A 21724-nucleotide genomic window follows, 5' to 3' on the forward strand; every position below is an offset into this window, starting at 1 on the left:
TGTCTAATCCTATTTTTCAGCACAGTCTACCAACAGGAGGATAAGTTGAAAGAGCAGCACAAAGTCTTTTACACTTGCACCATTTAAAATAATCCACAAGTATGTTCAAAGTTATTAAGGAAAGAATGGGAGATAAAATCATTGTGCTCCACAGGTCTGAGAAACTACTCTGCAAATTGCCTTATATTTTGGAAGAATGGAAGTGGTTTTAATGGGCATCTAGAATATCAGGGCATAGCAAGGGAAGGCCCAAGGCAAAGCTTCCTTCCCAGAGGAAGACGAGGAAGATGAAAGGTCAGGGAGCCTCTCCCCCAAGACCTTTCTAGAGCAAAAGGGTGGCTTAATGGTCTCACAGCTCCAATGACCCAAGTTCAAATCCGATCTCGGTGCTGTATGAAGTTTGCCTGTGGACGTGTGTGTTTCTTCAATGTGCTTGCATTTTCTCCCGCATGCCCATGATGTGTGGGTGTGTAATGTTAATTAGCCACTGAAGGTGCAATAGGACAAAATTGCCTCATACAGTTTGCCATAAGGAAACATAAAACATGGGTTGGATCCTCAAGGAGATGGAATTCTCCTCAGAAAAATGGCAGCTGGCCGTCTGGGCTTGTGGATGTGTACACACTGGGAGATTGTCAATGGCTCAGAGAATGATGAAGCACATTAAATTACATTCACAGCTCTATATGGAAACCCCAACCTGTTAGGGATCAGAAAGGGTTATCCCATCCCGAGGTCTGGACAACTGCAGTACCAGGTACAGGTGAAGACACGTGTCTTTATTTGTGACAAAATGGATTTCTTGAAGGCTCCTGCCATGGCCTTCTTCTCTCCACCCATGCCAGTTGCTTCTTCCTCTCCACTGCTCTACTGACTTCTCTTTGAGTCTGATGGGGCAGCACTATCTTTGTCAAGCCTTCCTCTTCTCAAGATGGTAATAGTGCCCTAAGCCTACCAGGCTTATACCCAGCTCAAATACTGCACAAGTAAATTGAAATAATTTGTTCCAGGGAGAAGGAAAAGCTGTTCTTAAAAAATTATTTACTTCAAATAATTATCATTGTCATATGCACAAGTGCACTGAAAAATTACTTACAGCAGCAGTGGAGACATATAGCAATAGAGGCACAACAAAAAATTGTATACAACTTATAGAAATATAAGAAATATAAATTATATAAATAACATAAATTAAACACAACGTATTCACATATTGTACAATAAAGGACAATAACAGAACAAAAACAAAGAAAATAAACAAAGTTTATAATAGTACAAGGTTGTTAAAGTGGTCATGGTGGTATACTGAGGTAATGTTTAGGATGGTGCAGGTTGGTTGAAGAACCAAATGGTTAAAGCTATATTTAATAATGTAATTTTGTTTTTCATGTATAGACACACCTTTTAGGCTTTTAAATGTTAAACAACATTTTTTCCTCACTATGATTCTGTTTGTTAGCATAAACCGAGTGTTAGGTGAACATTTGTGAATGGCAGCAACATTCACAGCTGCTGCCCCAAATATGGCTGTCAATGCTTCAGCTCCATCTTCAGCACAGCGTCCCTGCTCCAGACAGCAGTGAGGATGAGGATTTCATGCAGCTTCCTTCGCCAGTTATATTCAGGTTATAATTGATACCTGTACCTGCCTAGAAGCCTGAGAAGAATATATTCATCATATCTGCCAGGAAAGCACTGGACCCTTCTTCCTCCAGCTCTTCACTGTGCAATTGTTCACAACCAGCTGTGGCAGAACTGCAGGGTTTTGCTCTTCTCCATTGCTTTGAGTTGGTGTAGCTCTGTCTCCCGCAAGGTCTGACACCACAGAAGAAGGGCAATGGTAATAATCAGAAGGATCTTTTCTGACCTGATGAAAATTCATGAGGTGTGGAATCAATGTTCAGAAATCCCTTGGCTGCACATTTTTGCTTGCGGACTACTGTAACACCACCTCTGGTGCACAGCCCTATCTGGGTACTTGGCTTGCCTGGAAGTTGCAATGGAAGTCACAGAAAAATCACAGCTGCTTCTTAACTGCCCACCCCCAGATTTGAATAAGATTTGGATTTCAAAGCCCCCTTTTCAAGGCTGGGTAATCTTACCCCCCAAAAAATGTTAGCACTTTCAGGGAAGGAGTAGAGATTGTTTGAACACAGTTAAAATTCACCTCCATCAATGAATGATTTTTTTTAACTGACATGTTAGTTAAAACAATAACCATTTCAAGTTACAATTTAATATGAAACATAATTTATTTAAGTATTCATAACAAAAGGAAATTCCACACACACCATAAGTTAATCAATAATAATAGAATAAATACTCTTTTGACTATGGCCTAACTTTCTGTTTCGCTGTTCTGTTGATTACCAGATATTCACCCCAATGCAGCCTGCCAGGGTAACTCAAACACAGAATGCAACAATACTGAATGTAATGCATATAAAAATAATTACACTTTCTTGTTATTCTTGGTGTACAATAAATTATTCTCTGATACCATCAAATTGAATAATTGACTGCTATAGACACAGATATATTCTTCACAGATGTACAAAACAATTCAGGTTTTTATTTCCATAAACCATTCTCCTCCCCCATCAGGGATTTTACCTTGTTTAATAGAGCATGATGCAGAAAGTTCAGGCTTCAGGAATGAGTACTGTTGTCACTTGGTTGCTTTCAAACTAGCACAAGAGTGACTTCTGTACCGATCACATCATGTCATTTATTTTTTTGTCAGAAAGGATCAGCCATATGTTGTCAAAATGTAAGGCATGCAATCCATCTATTGTAATATTGAATATATCTTGGAGCCAATGGCATTTTACAGTACTTTGATCATGCACTTGAAGGTGTTCTTGAAATTGTTTCATGAAAAACTACAGACCACATGCTGAGCCCACCCACAAAAATTGACAAGATAGAAAGCTCCATAGATTCCAACCGGCAAATGTGAATGAATACTGATTTGTCTAGTAGGCATTTCACAGCTCCAGTAACCTGGCGTCCATCCTGAACTCTGGCATTATCTGCATGGAGTTTGCATATTCTCCATGCAACCAGTTGGATCTCTCTTGGATGCTCTGCTTTCGTCTTACAACCAAAAGACGTGCAGATTGATAGGTTAATTGGTCACTATAAATTTTGCTGAGAGTTTTTGGTGAATAGTTGGAAAATCAAGCAGAGAATTGAGAGGGAGTAACTAACAGGGAGTGAAATGGATGAGTGGGACATGAGGATGCTCTGAAATGAGAAGAGCTGAATGATCTCAGGTGTAATGAGGAAATACAACATACGAGAAAGATGAGGAATACCAACGTCAATGAGAACAGTCTTTGACTAATTACAGTCCAGGTAACAATGAAAGGCACAGCACAGCTTTTCAACACAAGTATAATACAACTACATTAGAAAAATGAAATTTTGCTCGAATTGTACAAAAAAAGTGACCTTCATTCTGAGGGGTTAAAGTGCAGCTTTTGATCAAATTTAATTACGATAACTTTCACCAACAACAGTAACTTTGTAGGCTTTAGATTAAGTTATCCAAGGAATATTTCAACACCATCATCACATAAATAGCAACTCTGGTATTTCCAGGCACACTAAGAACGTAAGCGCTGGGGATCAGAGCAGAAGGGGGTTTGTTCTCTGCATTTGGGATGGGTTCTGGCCTGAGCCTGGCTCAGTAAATCCAAGTAGATCTTTGACTTAAGAAATCTGGGATAAGAGTCCTTCGCCATCAAGGCATAGATCTTGTTTTGTGCTTCATCAAAGCAAGAGGATGTTGGCTCCAGAATATTTTTCTTTGTCTTTTCTCTGATCTCAGATTCCAAATTCACCTAGAAGTTCAAGGAGAAAGATTTAGTTGATGCAAAATTATGTGCTCTACCTTGTTATATGGAGTGAGAAAATATTTTCAATGGGATATTCTGATATTATAATTCAAAAAAAACATTTGAGCATTATAAAAGTAATTGGTGTAGTATTTTTAAAAAGATAGTGAAAAATTAAAAGAACATTATATGTTGTGAAATATGGCTCATTATTCATCTTTAATTATGATTTATCCAGCATGATTTTAATTATAATTATAAGGGTCAACATTCTATGGAATTAATAAGTGCCTGTGTGATACATGTGGCATTATATCACCTCCAGTACCAGGAATTAGGATCAAAGGCACCTTAATGTCTATAGTGTTCATCTGTTCATCCGCTGCTTTTTATCTGTAATCCTGTATGTAATTGGTTTGCTTCACTCCAACCCAGTTGCCTCCAGGCATAAATATGTGCAGCAATTTACACTAAAGTGGCATCTTCCATAAAAAGAACACATAAATATGCTTGGATACTTGGAATGGAAAGTGAGAACAACTGAAATGAGAAAACTGAATTGAATCTGAATATTGTCCGGATATTTGAGACAGATTCAAGCTACATGAGATGCACAATTAGAAGAATTAGAAGAAAGAATATTTTCCATCCACTTGGAATTTACAGTGTTAACATTCCTCAACAACGAAAGTAAAGGAAAAATTACAAATTTTTCCTCTTGTATTCGAATCGTCACAATTTATGACAGAGCTAGCACACCCTGATAGTGCTAGTGTTAGAATAATATTTTTCAATGAAATATTAAACTGAGGGGAGATCTAATATAAATTACCCTTTAGTGTGGGTAAGTTATAAAAGAATTTAAGGGGAGTTGATGAGACTGTAAGGGAGAGTATGTTGTGGCAGTATAGCGGAATTAAAGAGGGAAACGGGACCAATGGGATACCTCCCCTGGAGCTAATATGACTCAAGTTGCCTCCTTCTGTGTTGTAACGTCCCGTAAGCATAGAAGGATATTCACTCTATCGAGTCCATGCCAGTCCATTCAACATCTACCCCCTGTGTTTCCTTTGATTTAAAAGCCCGTCACCACTGAAATTAAAATTTCTCCATCACTGAATTACTTTTTGTTTTGTTTGCAGACTTACTTCACTGGGAGCATCAACTGCAACGTATTCATCAAAAATCTTCTTTGCCTTTAAGGCCAGTTTTGTAGCTGACTTGTTCCTTCGGTATGCCTCGCACTCCAACCAGAACTTGATATTCTCCTCGCTGAATTCGGATTGCAGGAATTCAGAAAATATGACCAGGCCACCTGTGGGCAAAGAGAATGGCATGACTTGCGTACTAACAGAAACTACCAGGCAACACAGCAGCAGCTAGCAGAAATTACTAACAAGGATATAATCAGACCGAAGCTTCATGTTTTGCCTCAATTTCTTACTTCCTTTATTTTCTGTGGAGTTATTGTCAAAGGATTAACTCCTTAGTTTTTCTGTGCACGTCAATCATTACCACACATTAGAGAACAAAGGATGCCAGGCCAACCTCTAAAAACAGCAAGCGTTAAAGAGCCCTACGGTCAAAGGTCAGAGAAATAAGTCCTTCAGCTCTCTGAGTCTATGCCAACCTCAAGTGACTTTTTACATCAATCTATCACTAATCTTGTTTTATTCTCCATGCATCCAATGGTTGGAAAGGCTATGGAGCGCTATAGTCTAGGTGAGGGTCAATGGGACTAGACAGGATAATAGTTCAGCACAGACTAGATGGGCTGAAGGTCCTGTTTTTGTGCTGTAGTGCTCTATGACTCTATCTTATTAACTGCCCCAGATTCCAATACTTACTTAGGGACAATCTACAACAGGCAAATTCCTGTCGCTGGCTTTGGGATGTGGGTGGAAACGGAAGCCTCTGTAGGGAAGTCAGAGGGAGAAGGTGCAAATGGCACACAGACAGGTCTCGAGGACCATACTGAACCGAGTTTGCCAGCATTGTGGGGCAGCAGCTGCATTGCCACATTGTCTCTTGCCAATGACAAATTTCACTGTACATGTGATAAATAAATCTGGAGTTTGCAACGGTAAGAAAAAGGCACGTTTTGCATCACAAGTTGTCATGTGCACCTACTTACTGGCAGGGTCACCAATGTAACTGCCTCGAGGTTTGAAAGACAAGAGGGAACAGAATAAAGCAATGCTAAGTTGTGGCACAGTTCCCTGAAGCGCAAAGCTACTGCAATGTGATCTTTCATTCACATGCTCTTCAGACTCGTATGTTTTGAATGAATGAAGATGCTCTTCAATTGAATGACGGGGAATTAGTGGGAAAGTGCACCAGCCTCTGATACTCATTTTTACTCCAGCAAGCTCCCTGAAAAATTGTCCAAACGTGAGTAAAACATTTGTTGACACAGAATCACTAGTAAGGGTCCCTGGCAATGACCATACTTCTGGGTGAATCTTTGGGAATCAAAGCACGCCATCTGTGAGTGACAGAGAAACTCCGGAAGGTCGTGAATCTGGGTGCAAAGTAACATCCACCATATGGCCCTAGATGACCGGGGACAGCTGACAACACAAATAAGCATCCTGCTTCCAGGACGGCTGAGCTGACTGCCTACACGTACTTCCAGCGGGAGCATGGGAAGGTTTCCCAGTGGCACTGGGGCTCCATGGTGACTGAGTCTGCAACAAGCCAGATTAAGCACTGTGTCCCATCTCCTGCAATTCCTCAGGGAAGGGAGCCACTGGCATTACTTCACTTGAAGCCACAGCTGCAATTTATCATCATTACAGTATGGAACATCAAGGAATTTAAAGGACCTTCGTGAGATTTGTTTAACAAATCTTTTTTGTTATTGGTGAAGAAAAGCCCATCACTGTTAATATCACATGTTTATGGTGGCACAATGCAATTTTCACCCTTTTCTAACAAATTTTAAAAGTTTTAAGTAGCTTTTTTTTGGAAGGTAGAGATCTTTTAAGTTCTGCCAGAGGCTTACTGCATGGATATACCTTAAAGTACCAACAAGGACAGCACAAGGAGGTCCAAAATGGCTCAGGGCCGTCATCAAATCTTGGCTCTCCCAATTAAAATGCAGGGATACAAAAAACGTTATTCACGACCACTCGCAAAATAGGTGCATGTGGAAAATAGCCAATCACTGTCTAGGGATTGATGAGAACACCTTAAGATGAGAACCTATAAAATAAACCTGCTTTCGGGCAACAAATGTCACCTGAGAATATACAGTATGTGTCCTTGGAAACAGATGCCTTTATTTATATTCATTGCCTTCAGTTTATGAAGTACACAGAGAGAATCATTCATTCTGGAGATTAATTGTTATCAGGGAGATAGGGCCACTGCCAAATGTAGTAATAACAGAAGTAAACATATTTGTACAATGATAAATGAACAACAGGGTTCTCTGTCTTGAGTTTCATTGGCTCGAGGCAGACTTTGTTGTTCATCTTCATGAGTTATAAAAATTGACCTCATTTATCAACTGCCTATTTTATAAGATTTAAAATGTTTCTCAACGAAACAGCAGGAATATGATAGAAAATGCAGATGTGTCTCGTGATCTTTGTCATGAACTTAGATGCACATTAGTTTCTCAAAAAGTCATTTTGATTCATTTTCCATAACTCTGGCAGAATTTTTATTCATGTCCCTCACCAACTGGGTCACTAACTAGGCTAGGTCCATTTGCCCTGGAGTGAAGTAGGTTAAGAGGGGAAAATGGAAGCATGTAAATGTATAAGGGGAAGGTAGGGAAGACTGCAGGAAGCTATTTCCCATGTCAGATGTACAGAGATAAATCTGGAAGGCAAAGGTTTAAGTAAAGGGGAAGATATTTAGGGAATCTGAAGGGGCCCTTTCTCACTCAGAGAGTGGTGACTATGTGGAATACACTGAGTAATGGAACACAATACTCAATTCAGAGGCGCAAAGGGACTTGGGAGAACCTAGTGCATGGTTTCCTAACGTTAACTTGCAAGCTAAGATGGTAGCAAGGAATGCAATGCCGCCATTCATTTCAAGAGGATTAGAATATAAACACAAGGATGCAATACTGAAGCTCTGTAAGGTGTTGATATTGAGAACAGTTTGGGTCCTATATCTAAGGAAGGATGTTCTGACATTGGAGAGTGTCCAGAGGAGGTTTACAAGATTGACTCTGAAATGAACGGGATAATGTATGAGGAACTCTGGCCCCCTGTACTCACAGAAGTTTAGAAGAATGGTGGAGGGGGTGGGTCGTGGTTGATATGATTGAAACCGACCGAATATTGAAAGGCCTAGATAGCATGGATATGGACATGGAGAGGATGTATTCTGTAGAGGAGGATTCTGGGACCAGAGGCCACAGCTTCACAATAGAAGGATGTTCCTTTAGAACAGAAATGAGAAGGAATTTCTTTAGCTAGAGGTTGGTGAATCTGTGGATCTAATTGCCACAGATAGCAATGGAGGCCAGACTCAATGGTCTCAATGGCCTAATTCTGCTCCTGTGTCTTATGGGCTACTTGAGAGAGTGGTGGAAGCAAAGTTGCTGGCAGCATTTAAGAAGTATCTGGAGGAAGATCGAATTGTCTATGCCTTGAAGACTACAAACTAAGTCTATGAAAATGGTATTAACATGGATGCCTGCCCCCTATTTGGTAGGACTATGATAGCCTGTTCCCATTCTGTATGAATCTATGACTACCTTCATATTTATCTCATGAATCCCGGTGACATGCTTCCATAACCCCTGTAATTATCTTGATACTCAAATAATATTCAGTAAGCCTCATAACATTACTCAATTAAGCCAGTGGGTGCCTCAATACCTTATTGTTGCCAAATCACAGCACCCTTCAAATCTGTCCAATAAAGATTTTGTGGCAGGACATTAAAGCATGCAGACATTGTCAAGAGGTTCTGTTGTTCAGACCAAACATCAGAATGGGGAACAAATGTGATCTAAGTGAGTTTGACTGTGTAATGATTGTTAGTGCCATAGAGGGTGACTCGACTATCTCAGAAAATGCCAATTTCCTGGGATTTTCATACTCAACTGCCTCTAGAGTTGACAGAGAAATGGTATGAAATACAGGAAAACATCCAATGCCCACCAGTTCTGTGGGTGAAAACGTCTTGTTACTGAGAGAGGTCAGAGGAGAATGGCCAGACTGGTTCAAGCGGACAGGAAGGCAACAGTAACTCAAGCAACCACATGATACAACAGTGGTGTGCAAAAAACCATCTCTGAACACCCAACAGATAGAACCTTGAGGCAGCAGAAGACCTTGAACATACACTCAGTGGCCACTTCATTAGCTACAGGGGTGCTTAATAAAGTGGCTACTGAATTTATATCCCCATCAGAAAACGGAACCATAAGAACTATGAACTATGTTCAACAAAGAAGATCAAGGAAAACATTCAATCACAAACTGAAGCATACAGATGTTAAAAGCTAGTGGTAGACCAGAGGGCTAAGAATTTTTCAGGAACCAGCAGCTAATGAATGGGGAAAAAAATGATCAGGGAAGTAAATGTGCAAGTTATATCAAAACATGCACGTAAATATAAAAAGAAAGAGTGTAACCAAGGTATATGCAGAATAGCTAGTGGCTGAGAGTGGGGAATTTAAAAAGGGAAGTAAGGAAATAGTAACTAATATTCTAATACTTTGCATAGGTACCCCTCATGAAGGAGAATGCCGCGAACACCTCAGAGATAGTAGTGAAAGTTAAGAATTAAACCAAAACTGCACTTGATAAATCTCTGAAATAAGAACAGAAATTGATGGAAACATACAGTGGGTCAGGCAGCATCTTTGGAGAGGGAAGAAGAATTAACAGTGCAGGCCGTGGGCCCATTATCAGAGGCTTTACAGCCACTCTTATGAAGGAGGTTTCCCATCTGAAACTTCATCTCTGCTTCGCTTTCCGCAGATGCTGCCTGAGCTGCGGAGGGTTTTCAGCATTTTCTGGATCACAGATGGATGAGTTTTCAATATGGGGCAGCACAGGTGTTGGCATAATACCGTTACAGTGCCAGTGACCCAGGTTCAATGTCACGCACTCTATACGGAGTGGGTACATTCTCCTTGTGACTGTGTGGATTTCCTCCCACATTCGGAAGATGTACAGATGTAAGTTAATTGGACACCTGGGAGTAATTGAGTAATTGGGAAGGGCTTGTAGAGCTGGAAGTGCCTGTTACCATGCCATATCTCTAAGACAGAGGAGGCAATAACTTATAACAATCCCTATCACAAGTGACAAAGTACTGGAAAATTAATGGCACTAATTTTCGACAAGTTTTCAGCACTTAATGTTCTGCAACCAAGTAGCTGCAGAGATAGCAAAGTTACTGGTTGAAGATTTTTATAACTCGTTGGCTTTCAGAAGGTTGTCTGTAGCTTGGAAAATTATGGAAGTGATCCCTTACTTCAGAAAGGAACGAAACAAAAAGCAGAAAACTATAGGCCACTTAGCATAACATCTGTTATTGTAAAGATGCTGAAGTCTATATTCAAGGAAGAAAGGGCTAATCATTTAAAACAATCAATATAATTTTATGAAAAATATTGGGGAAAAAGTGTTAACATGGATGAGCACTTGCTATCACAGTGAAGCGAATGAGCGGGGATAAACCGACCTTTTTCAGACCAGAGACCATAATTAGTAGGTTCAAAGCTTTGTCCTCAAATATTAACTATCTCTATTAGTAACGAAGGAAGGGACATGGTATAAACTACCAAGTTTACTGATGACGGAAAAATAGGTTGGAGAATATATTTGGATATTGATTGAGTGACGGGAGCAAAAACTTGCTAAATGAAGTTTAATGCAGGAAGATATAGGGCTTATTGTTGACAGGAGAAATCAAAAGACACACTATTATCTAAATGGAACAAGATTCTAAAAGTCAGAAGTACAGAGGGTTTTAGGTATTCTTGTCAACGTTGCACAGAAGGATAGCAGGTGGGTGTACTGATTAGTTAGTCAAATAGCATATTAGACTTTATTGGTGGGAAAAAAAGTAGTGTTACAAATGTACAGGGTATTGTTGAGAATTATATATATATATATATATATATATACAGTTTTAATTCAATTATTTAAGAAAGAACATTCTAGCATTGTGGGGAGTCCAGAAAAAATTCACTGGGCTATTTCCTCGAATGTGAGGGCTGTCCCGTCACGAAAGGGTATAACACCTGGTGCTGTGGAGCTTGGAGGAATGAGAGGTGACCTTATTAAAACATCTTATCCCCTAAGGGTGCCTGGTAGTAGAAATGTCAAGATCTGTCCATATTTCTGAAGTTCTCTGCTCTTTAGTCTGTGGAGGCCAGGTTACTGCAGGTATATGAAGAGAATGTATATAAATTTAGAAAGATTTGGGCATTGTGGGCAATGGGGATCTAACAACAAAGAGGATGAAAGATTTGGGGCAGAGAGGCACGATCGTGTTGAATAGTAGAGCCGGATTGAGGATTCGGGTAGCATTCCCATGTTGTATACATCTTTGTGTGTCCAAGTCATCTTAAAATGTACCAGCTGTCATTCTGAACTATATGAATGCTTTAGATATCTGCACATTCAAGATCCTTGTTGCAGTAACTCCCATTTGTAACAATACGGAATGTATCACTAGATTTTGCTATCAGATAATATAAAGTACATGTTACCAGGTGACATATTTTTTAAAGTTACCACTTACTTTTGTGAGTTATCAGGCTTTGCAAAGATTCACTCCATTCTTTGACCTCATCCCAACTGAGTCTATGCAAAAACACAGAAATAGACAATTAGAGACAAAATCCTTTCACACCTTGGAAATACACAAAGATTATGTGCAATAAATTATTGCAGGTGATAAGGTACTGTAAACAAAATGTAAATCCTGCATCAATATAACATATTAAAACACCTCATTAACAGGGCTCTTTGAGAATTAACATTTACTTATTGCTCAGACCAGTGTCAGAGTGAATGTCACTTCATATACAGTAGATCCCTATCCTAGTGTTACATTATCAAATAATCAGTGAGATTCAGAAACACAGAACTGGAAATAATTTTACCATGTAGACATTGGCAATGACATCTAGTTTTCATGTGATGATCTGTCAAGTACCCCAGACTTGCAATGGGAATCAGTGCACAAATCAATGGTCAGTAAAGCTTGTGATTAAATACCAAATAGGTCCATGTTGTTAGAAGGTGACAGTTGCTCAGGCTGAGGCTAGATTTTGCCCCAGTGTTTTATCATTGACTGATTGTCCCTGGTTGAGAATTGCGCAGAATAGAGTGATAATAAGAAAAACCAATTTAAAAGTAATGGTGGAAGGCATGCAGGTTTCTGCCCACTGTTTAAATTCCATGCCCTGTCCATCCAAATGCTGTTCTGTTGTAAAAAGAATTGGCAAAACATTAAGTTGGAAGCAATTCTTGTATTCACAGAAAATAATTAGAAACACTCAGGAAGTCAGGCACCATTTGCAGAAAGAAAAACAAATCTTTGACCCAAACCATAAATTTTGTTTTTTTTCATAAATGCTGGTTGACCTGCTGTGTGTTTCTTTTGTTGTTTCAACTAGTCATTAGCATCCAGCAACAGAGCTACACTTAAAAAGTAATTCAGTAGTCAAGTGCTTCAAGATATTTTATGGCTTTGAAATGTGCCATAAAAATGCCAGCCATTCATTCTTCTGAAACCTGTTTTTTTTTGCATTACTTATTTTAACTTAACTATTTAATAGACAGATATAAACTTACCATAATTCAGTTCTCCCTAAATTTATTTACCATGTATTTCATTGTACTGCTATCGTAAAATTAGCAAATTTCACGATATTTGCCAGTGATATTAAACCTGATTCTGATTCTGAATAGAGCAAGAGCAGGCGACAGGTTGCCCAGGACAAACTTTTCTTTCATTTGGTTAAAAGAACAGTAAGCAACGTAACTTCAGGCCCAATACAATGAGTTTGTGTTCCAGTGAGCTCAGAAACTTTTGTCATCTTCTTAGATGGGAGGAGCGGAACAGAATAAAATCTGCACACCCTCCCACAAAACTCACTCTCAGATCACTCATTTTCCCTTTTTTTTCTTATTTACTTTTGCTCTACATAAGTAAACTAAATCTGCTTTGTCTTCGAATGTAAACCTTTCCTGCCTCCGTTGATTTGTGAATTACAAGGGTTTCTAACTGAGGTGAGATGCAGCTGAACTTGAGAGTTGGTTAAACGATATCAGAGGATGGCATCAAGATGGAAGCATTAGTGAGCCCAAATGCTTTGCTTATCTTCAGACACCTGAAAACCAATGGGAACTTGCAATACCTACTTAATAACTGGGAAATGAGCCATTAGCAAACACATACACATGGGCTAACTTCATTCTCACCACAGCTATAGTATGTACCTCCTGACGAGGAACAGTGCAAAGCAGAACATTGCAGGTTGTCCAAAAGGGTTTCAAGGGGAAATTTACCTGTGAGCTACACCTGCCTTCTCCTTCTTGATGGGCACTGAGCCATGATCTGCCGATGCATCTGGCTTTGACAACAGGAAGCCAAGGCGATGTTTCATATCCTTTGCACTGTGAGGAATCAACACAAACGTGATTAAGGAACGGAACAAATGCTATTTTCAAAGCAATAGCTATAGCTCCAAAACCTTACTACAGTGAAATATTACCCAAGGTTGTGACAAAACTATATTGACTGATTGTTTACGCCTAGCATAGGTGCAAATGCTGACAATAACAAATAGAATAACTACCATTTTATTTAAACAGTAGCTCTTTAGCAAAATAGTCCACCATGAGATAAATATTGTATATAGTTTGCAGCTTCTTTTTGGACAGTGGCATTCCTGTATCAGGTGGAAATAGCTCTAAGTACTGGAACAAAAATAAATGATCAAGGGAGAGACTGATTTGCCATAGTCCTGCTATTGACAAGTCAGGACTAAGACACAAGAATAGCAAACAATTTGGTGCTAATCATTGCTTTTATATCACTGAATTTATTCAGTTATTTCAATCCTTCTGAAGAGCATTCGTTTAAGAAATTAAGCCTGTCATTGTGGGAAAGGATCAATAAGTGTGTAGATCACTGCTGTTTAAGATACCCTGAGGAAACACAGCAACAGCATATGTCATTAGGAAAGGGAGAAAGGCTTTTTCACTTCGAATTCTCTTTCTGAATTCAAATTTTTACGGAGAACTGAAGGAAGCTGAGAACCAACTACATCTCAATGTTGTTCAAATCCATTCAGCTTTTGTGTCTGTCTCGCACAACAAAAAATCAGCACACCATCCAATAATTCACATTTAAATACCACAAAGACTTCCATTCCTTTTCATTAAGACCTGATCACCAGATCGTCTACTCTAAAAAATACATGAACATTTTACTCCTGCAAACTGTATTGTATTAAACAAAACTTGAAGTGAACATTTCTAGAGATATATGCAAAAATAAATTAGAACCCCATATATTTAAAGACCTACCTTTTGAGACAAGTCGCAGGCAGGGCAGCTAGTCCTTTACACATGTTGATAGCAAGCAGTCTCTGTTGACTAGAATCAGTTCACTTTGACTTAGTAATGCTAAGGCTTCTGATCCAGCTCTCTGCAGAGACAAGCCTTTTATATGCTGTGTTTGATGTACAGGGTCCAAGAACTCACCAATGGCAGTTCCTGCAGTAAACCGGTAGTGATGACGATCGACTGCCAAAATCAACAGTCAGACCCACACAATGCCTTAAGCAGCCATAATTTGTTTTTTTCTTACCAGAAATTACAAACCTACATTGTGAATCAAACACTGTGTTAATATCTGGGTATTCCCCTGCATTGATTTGCATATTTCCAGGCTCTGAAGTTCAAACAACATGGAAATAAAAAGTAAATTGCTATTAGCTGTGTCTTTTCCTTATTTATCACACCAAGCATTTCCTTTCAGGGATCTGATTCAGTAACTAAAACATTTCTGAATGTCATCTCTGTTAATCTATTTCCTATGTAACAAGCTATCCAATACCATACAGGAGCAAAGACTTTTGTAGAAGATATTTTTAGTAATAGTCATACTTTATTGATCCCGGGGGAAATTGGTTTTCGTTACAGTTGCACCATAAATAATTAAATAGTAATAAAACCATAAATAGTTCAATAGTAATATGTAAATTATGCCAGGAAATAAGTCCAGGACCAGCCTATTGGCTCAGGGTGTCTGACCCTCCAAGGGAGGGGTTGTAAAGTTTGATGGCCACAGGCAGGAATGACTTCCTATGACGCTCAGTGTTGGCATCTCGGTGGAATGAGACTCTGGCTGAATGTACTCCTGTGCCCGACCAGTACATTATGTAGTGGATGGGAGACATTGTCCAAGATGGCATGCAACTTGGACAGCATCCTTTTTTCAGACACCACCGTCAGAGAGTCCAGTTCCATCCCCACAACATCACTGGCCATACGAATGAGTTTGTTGACTCTGTTGGTGTCTGCTACCCTCAGCCTGCTGCCCCAGCACACAACAGCAAACATGATCGTACTGGCCATCACAGACTCGTAGAACATCCTCAGCATCGTCCAGCAGATGTTAAAGGACCTCAGTCTCCTCAGGAAATAGGGATATTTTTATATTTTATGTTATATTATGTGGTGTACACAGATCATTTAGAGCACAAGGCAATTCATTTTGGCAAATGATGTGTTTGAATGAGATAAAGCACATTTCACATTTCTCTCAACCATCGGTCAATCGGGGCAGCTGCTTAATTTGGACAACTCTTAAAGAAACAAAACTAATCAAGAAAATAGCTGGGATTCCCTCTGTTTATTTGGGACACTATGCCTCTTAATTGGGACAGGAAGCTGTTGCCAAACAATTTCAAACTAATGTCAGTTGCGTGTACTTGAGTGGTTGTTAGACACTACACCGTGCTTAGACTGAACAGTTTTTAAATGGCATCAGTTGCATGTATTTGTGTTCAAACAGCAGTGATTTTTGTCACTGATAGTTGGCGAGAAGTAAGCAGTAAGACAATTCGGAACTCTTTTGCTCACTGCGGTTTCAAGCATTCAGGCTTGGGATGCCAGAAATGGCTGTGAGTGAAAATGAAATGATTTCAGTACTTCAACAAGTTAGGCACTACAAAGAATTTGAAGGTATCAATACTCATCTTGAATGTTACAAGATAAGACTTGGAAGATGCAATCACTGAAAACTTTGTATTAAGGCAGTTCATTATCTGCAGTAGGTGTCTATGCTGATTTTGTTCATTTACAGTCGATTGAAAGAACGCGGCAGAAAAATTCCTCAGTTGATAAAACTATTAGGAAGCAATACTCAGTATTATAGTACTGTGGTAATGTTCTAATTTGTTCTGTATTTTATTTAAATACATAATTTGTTACTCAGTTAAACAGTGGTTAGTCTTTTTTTATACCTTTTTAACTATTTCCATGAAGCTCCAACTAATTGTGGCAGCTCCTTAATTGGGCCAAAACGTGTTGTCCCAATTAACTGGAATCCACTATACATTAAATTACTCACTATATTCTATTTATCTCTTTAAAACCTTTACTTACTCACTAACTCTTATAAATTTGGAGGTTACTGGAACTATGTCATTGGTCAGTTACCATCTAACTTAATGCCAGAAGAGATTTGGATCATGTTTGCAATGTTCAACTAAATACACAATGTATGAGAATCAGAATGGTTCATTCACTTTGCAAGCCGCATAGTCAGGCATGTGTTATTGCCGATATATTTCATTTGACTTGTTAGAGTCTGGAGGTGGGGAACCCAGGAACATCTACAATGAATGTGTAGCAATATGCCTAAAAGCTGAGCATAACAGAAACTTCTGCCAGAACTAGTCTCACGTTAAAAGAGACCTAAATACAAAGCACTGTGTGCAAAAGTGTATCAGTAAAAAAGAATAAAGACTTTCAACTCATTCAATACTTTTCTTAATATGACGTTCAAAACAGGTTATAGTAAGGAAATACTACTGTGATATTGGTTAGTGATAATGGAGTTTCGTGCACAAGGTTTCATAAACAGTGAAGTGCTAGGAATTAGGAAATCTTTTAGTGATTGTATTTTAAACTTTGGGCAGGATACCCCTGCTTTTCACAAGATTTTAAAAACAAGACAAGTAGGGGACATGCAACCTCTTGAACCTGCTCCACCATCCTATAAAACCATAGTAAATCAAATCTTTGGCCCTGAAGCTCACTTTCCTACCCAAACTCCATAACTCATATACCAAAAACCTATCTATCTTAGACTTAAATATACCTACTGACTCTTAAGAATGGGTACAAATGCTCATTTAGTCCATCTAAAAGGACATAATCTAGGGTGTGTCAATGCTGGCATTTATACTCTGGTTTGTCAGCCTTTACAACGAAAGTCTCGTATATCTACTGACTCAGAGATTTCCATTTAGCCAAGGGAGGCACCTACAAAAATGTAGATGCTGAATAATAGCAACCTTAAACCTTGGAAATGGCTGATCTTCATCACAAGTTATCTAAGTGGAATCACATTAGCCATGAAATGTCATAAGTCATTTAATGTCCTTCCAACTAATCACGTAAACTTATTACACAGGTAATAAAACATAGTCACTCCATGAATACAAGACCATACAACATGCAGTAGGATCAGAGTTAGGCCATTCGGCCCATCGAATCTTCCACCATTCCCTCATGTCCAATTTATTATCTGTCTCAACTCCACTTTTCTGCTTTCTCCCTATAATATTTGACTCTCTTCAAGAACCTATCAACTTCCACTTTAAATATACCAATGACTTGGCCTCTACTGCCATCTGTGGCAATGAATTCCACAGATTCACCACCCTCTTTCTCAAGAAATTTCTCATCATCTCTATTCTAAACGGACATCCCTTAATTCTTTTAGTTTAGACTCCCTACTATTGGAAACATCCTCTCCCCATCATTCTATCGATGCCTTTCAATATTTGATAGGTTTCAATGAGATCCCATCCATCCCACTCTTCTAATTTCTAGCAAGTACAAGCCCAGATCCATCAAATGCTCCTCATACGTTAACTCTTTCATTCCTGGAACCATCCTTGTGAACCTCCTCTGAACCCTCTCCTACCCCAGTGCATGTTTCTTAGAAAACAGCCCCAAAACTGCTCACAGCACTCCAAGTGTGATCTGACCAATGCCTTACAAAGCCTCAGCATTACATCCTTGCTTTTATATTCAAGTCGTCTCAAAATGAATGCTAACATTGCAATTGCCTTCCATACCACCGGCTCTTCCTGCAAGTTAACCTTTAGGTAATCCTGTGTGATGACTCCTAAGACTCTTTACACCGCTGATTTCTGATTTTTCTCCTTGTTTAGAAAATAGTCTATGCCTTTATTCTTTCTGCCGAAATGCATGAACATACACTATTTTCCACCTGCCATTTCTTTGCCTATTTTCCCAATGTGTCTCAGTCCTTCGGCAGACTGCCTGCCTTCTCAACACTACCTGCCCCTCTACCTATCTTCGTACTATCTGCAAACTTGGCCACAATTCATCAATTTGTCATCCAAATCGTTGACACATAATGTGAAAAAAGCAGGTCCAATACCAACCCTGCAGAACATCACTAGTCACCAGCAGATAATCAGAAAAGGCCCCCTTTATTCCACCTCTTTGTCTCCTGCCAGTCTGCCAATCTTCCATTCACGATGACATCTTTCCTGTAATACCATGGGCACTCAACTTGTTTAGCAGCCTCGTGTATGGCACCTTGTCAAAGGCCTTCTGAAAATTGAACTGAACAACATCCATTGTCTCCCTTATTCTGGCTTCTGTCTCTTTCCTTTCCAGTCCTGATAAAGGGTCTTAGCCTGAAATGTTAACTGTTTATTCCTATCCATAGAACTGCCTGACCTTCTGAGTTCCTCCAGCACTTCGTGCGTGTTGCTAAAAAAGATTAGGAATCACATTAAATGCAAAGGATTTCAAAAACTAATCAACACAGTGGCTATGAAAGTCAAACAAAGGATAGCAATGGAAAATTAACCCATCAGTTTGAAATTATACATTTTTGAGAGGGAGTATTCCAATTTAAGTTATGTGATTATATAAATTATAAAAATCATCCAAATTAAAACATTTAAGAATTAAAAGTTATTCAAAATGTCCCTATTTTGGAGAATTTCACTATTATATTATGAAATATCAACAAGATCAAAGCTAATTAGAAAATAAAATATCAGAAATGTATTGAGGATTATTCACAATCTAAAAGAATATGACAGGTTGATCTTGCTAATTATATTCATTTTCAAACAATGCTGTACATTTTCACATTCCGTTTCCTTTTCATCCATTATCTTCATTTGGAGGTGTTGATGAAGAATCATCAGAGACAGACATAATCATGGGAAAATACAGTGCAGAAGATGACTTTGGGTCATCAAGATATGCAAAATCTTTACAAAGGACTAACAGGGCTACTGATCCAGTATTACCTTCCGTTCTGGTGCCATGATTTCAAAAGCAATTGGAAGACCCAGAGAGGGCTCAGAGAAGATTTTCTCAAGTGGTTCCAGAGGTGAGGGATTTCAGGTATAAAAGTGGCTGACTTTGTTCTCTTCGCAGCGGAGCTACAGGGAAAGTGGATGGAAGGCATGACTCTTATGGGGGAGGCATAATCTTGAAGGGCTGAATGTAAATTCAATTATTTTACATTTCTGCTCTCAATCCAGTTTGCTCTGTATCCCTATCTCCCCACTTAACCTGAAATTTTCTCTCTAAATATATAAGCAATTTCCATCTGTATCCAAAGCCAGTGCTGCCTAAAACACTTGTCCTTGGGTCACTCCAGTTCTTTTACTTAGTGCCCTAACTCTGTACCCACATCTTATTGACCCTTCATCCATTACAAAAAGTATCTCTAATTTCTTCTTTCCATCAGAAAAACCAACTTGGATTTCATCTACACTTCTTAAACACCATGGAAAAGCAACCAGCATAATCGATGATCACTCCCACACCGGCCATTCTCTCTTCTCCCCACTTCTATAGGACAGAAGAGAGAAAAGTTGGGGAAAAAAAGCCACATTGGGCTCAACGACATCTTTTGTCTTGCTGACATTAGATTATTGAATGGACTTCTTGTATGCTAATGATGAACTCTTATCTCACAACCTACCTCAACGTGGCCCTTGTGCCTTATTGTTCAGCTGCCCTGCACTTCCTCTGCAACTGCAATAGTATCACTATATTCTGCATTCAATTATTGGTTTTCCTTTATGTTACCTCAAATGTGAAATGATCTGTACGGATGGCATGCAAAACAAGGTTTATTGCTCTATATCAGTGCATGTAACAATAATAAACTATTTCAATTCCATTTCCACTTGTCAAGTATCTACTTTACCTTTGCTGAAGTAAATGGCTTAATATGCAAAGATGCGTCATTCCAGGGAGGAGGCTGCTCGACTTAGTGAAGTTTATAGAAATCAGCCGTGGTGATGATGACAGATACTATAAGCTCAGAAAAGGTTTACTAGACCAATATCTGGAATGGGCAGGCTATTTTCAAGCTTTGAAAAGTGAGATGGAACCTGATATAAAAAAAAACAACTGCTGAACAGGGTAAATGTGGAGATGATGCTTCAGCTTGTAGAAGAGCCTGGATGCAGGAATCATTGTTTCAAAGTAAGAGGTTCCCACATAAGCCAGAGGCAAAGAGACTTCATTAGGGTTTTAGGCCTTCCTCAACGAGTGGTGGGAGCATAATGGTTCAATCTTTTTAAAAATCTGAGATGGGTATATTCTTTTTAAGTATGGGATGAGAGGATTATTGCAAGTAGCCAGGAAGATGAAGCTGAGGTTGCAATCGAACTCTATGATCTCATTAGATGGCGAATGAGGCAGGCTCGAGGGCAAGTTGACCTCCATCTCCATTGTAAGAGCAGAGGTACCACTAGCAGATGAGCAGTATGTGTTCACAAAGCATATGGAGAAAGAGCAGAAGAAAGGCAGGCTCACTTGCATTGTTCTACCAGAGAGTGGCAAGGGAATATGCTTTGCCATCTTCGATATCATATACTCCGTTATCTGCAGATAAATAGAAGAGCAGCCAATGTTTTGGAATTATTGCTACCACAAGGCAGCTAGGATACACTGTCATATGAGGGTAGAACTTATACAGTGATTGGGAGGGCACTGTTGAGTATTGTGGAACAGAGGCACTTGGGAGTACAAAAGCCCAGTTTGCTGAACATTGTGACACAAGTAGACAGGGAGCTGGAGAAGGCATTTAGCATGCTGGCCTTCGTCAGTCAGGACATTAGGGTAGGAGCATCATGTTGCAGTTATATAAGTCATTGGAGAGGCTACACTTCAGAAACAGAATTAGAGTTGAGTATTGTGTACAGTTCTGTTCACGCTGTTATGGGAAAGACATCATCAAGCTGAACAGCGTGCAGGAGGGATTTACGAGCAGGCGGTCTAATTGAGAGGGTCTGAGTTGTAGGGAGAGATTGGCCATGCTGGATTGTTATTCACCGGAGTGCAGGAGAACGAGGGTCAACCTCACAGAAATTCATAAAATCGTGAGGAGAATGGTTAAGGTGGACGGTCATAGTCTTTTCCTCTGGTTTAAGAAGTCCAAAACTAGAGGGACAGACGCACGATAAGAGTGGAGAATATTGTAAGAAACCTGGAAGGTAACTTCTTTACACAAAGGATAAGAGGGTAGGGAGTACCTGGAATCGACTGCCAGAGGACATGGATGGGGCAGGTGTGATTGCAACGTTTAAGTGGCTTTTGTATCAGTAGATGAGGAGGAAGAGGAGGATATGAAGGATTTTGGGCTAA

At 39.4% G+C, this 21724-nt stretch overlaps 1 protein-coding gene across 1 annotated transcript; it reads right to left on the reverse strand.

Annotated features, from left to right (window-relative positions):
- Positions 1-1112: 1112 nt before the first annotated feature.
- Positions 1113-14462, reverse strand: LOC134354694 (regulator of G-protein signaling 4-like). The gene is made up of 5 exons (XM_063063831.1): positions 14363-14462; positions 13340-13447; positions 11565-11626; positions 4988-5154; positions 1113-3845 (listed from the first exon to the last, which is right to left on the reverse strand). The coding sequence occupies exons 1-5, from the start codon at positions 14404-14406 to the stop codon at positions 3609-3611; spliced, it is 618 nt and encodes a 205-aa protein (XP_062919901.1). The 5' UTR covers positions 14407-14462; the 3' UTR covers positions 1113-3608.
- Positions 14463-21724: the final 7262 nt, after the last annotated feature.

Source organism: Mobula hypostoma, chromosome 12 (genome assembly GCF_963921235.1).
Source record: "Mobula hypostoma chromosome 12, sMobHyp1.1, whole genome shotgun sequence".
Taxonomy (NCBI): Eukaryota; Metazoa; Chordata; class Chondrichthyes; order Myliobatiformes; family Myliobatidae; genus Mobula; species Mobula hypostoma.

What these genes read in the sequence shown, in the direction of transcription:
- LOC134354694 (XM_063063831.1), bottom strand. Translation starts at nt 14,406, where the DNA reads ATGTGTAAAGGACTAGCTGCCCTGCCTGCGACTTGTCTCAAAAG. An exon ending in AAGCCTGATAACTCACAAAA is followed by an intron (nt 5,155 to 11,564) that starts GTAAGTGGTAAC and finishes CTTTGCCCACAG; the next exon opens with GTGGCCTGGTCATATTTTCT. An exon ending in CAGTTGATGCTCCCAGTGAA is followed by an intron (nt 3,846 to 4,987) that starts GTAAGTCTGCAA and finishes TTGAACTTCTAG; the next exon opens with GTGAATTTGGAATCTGAGAT.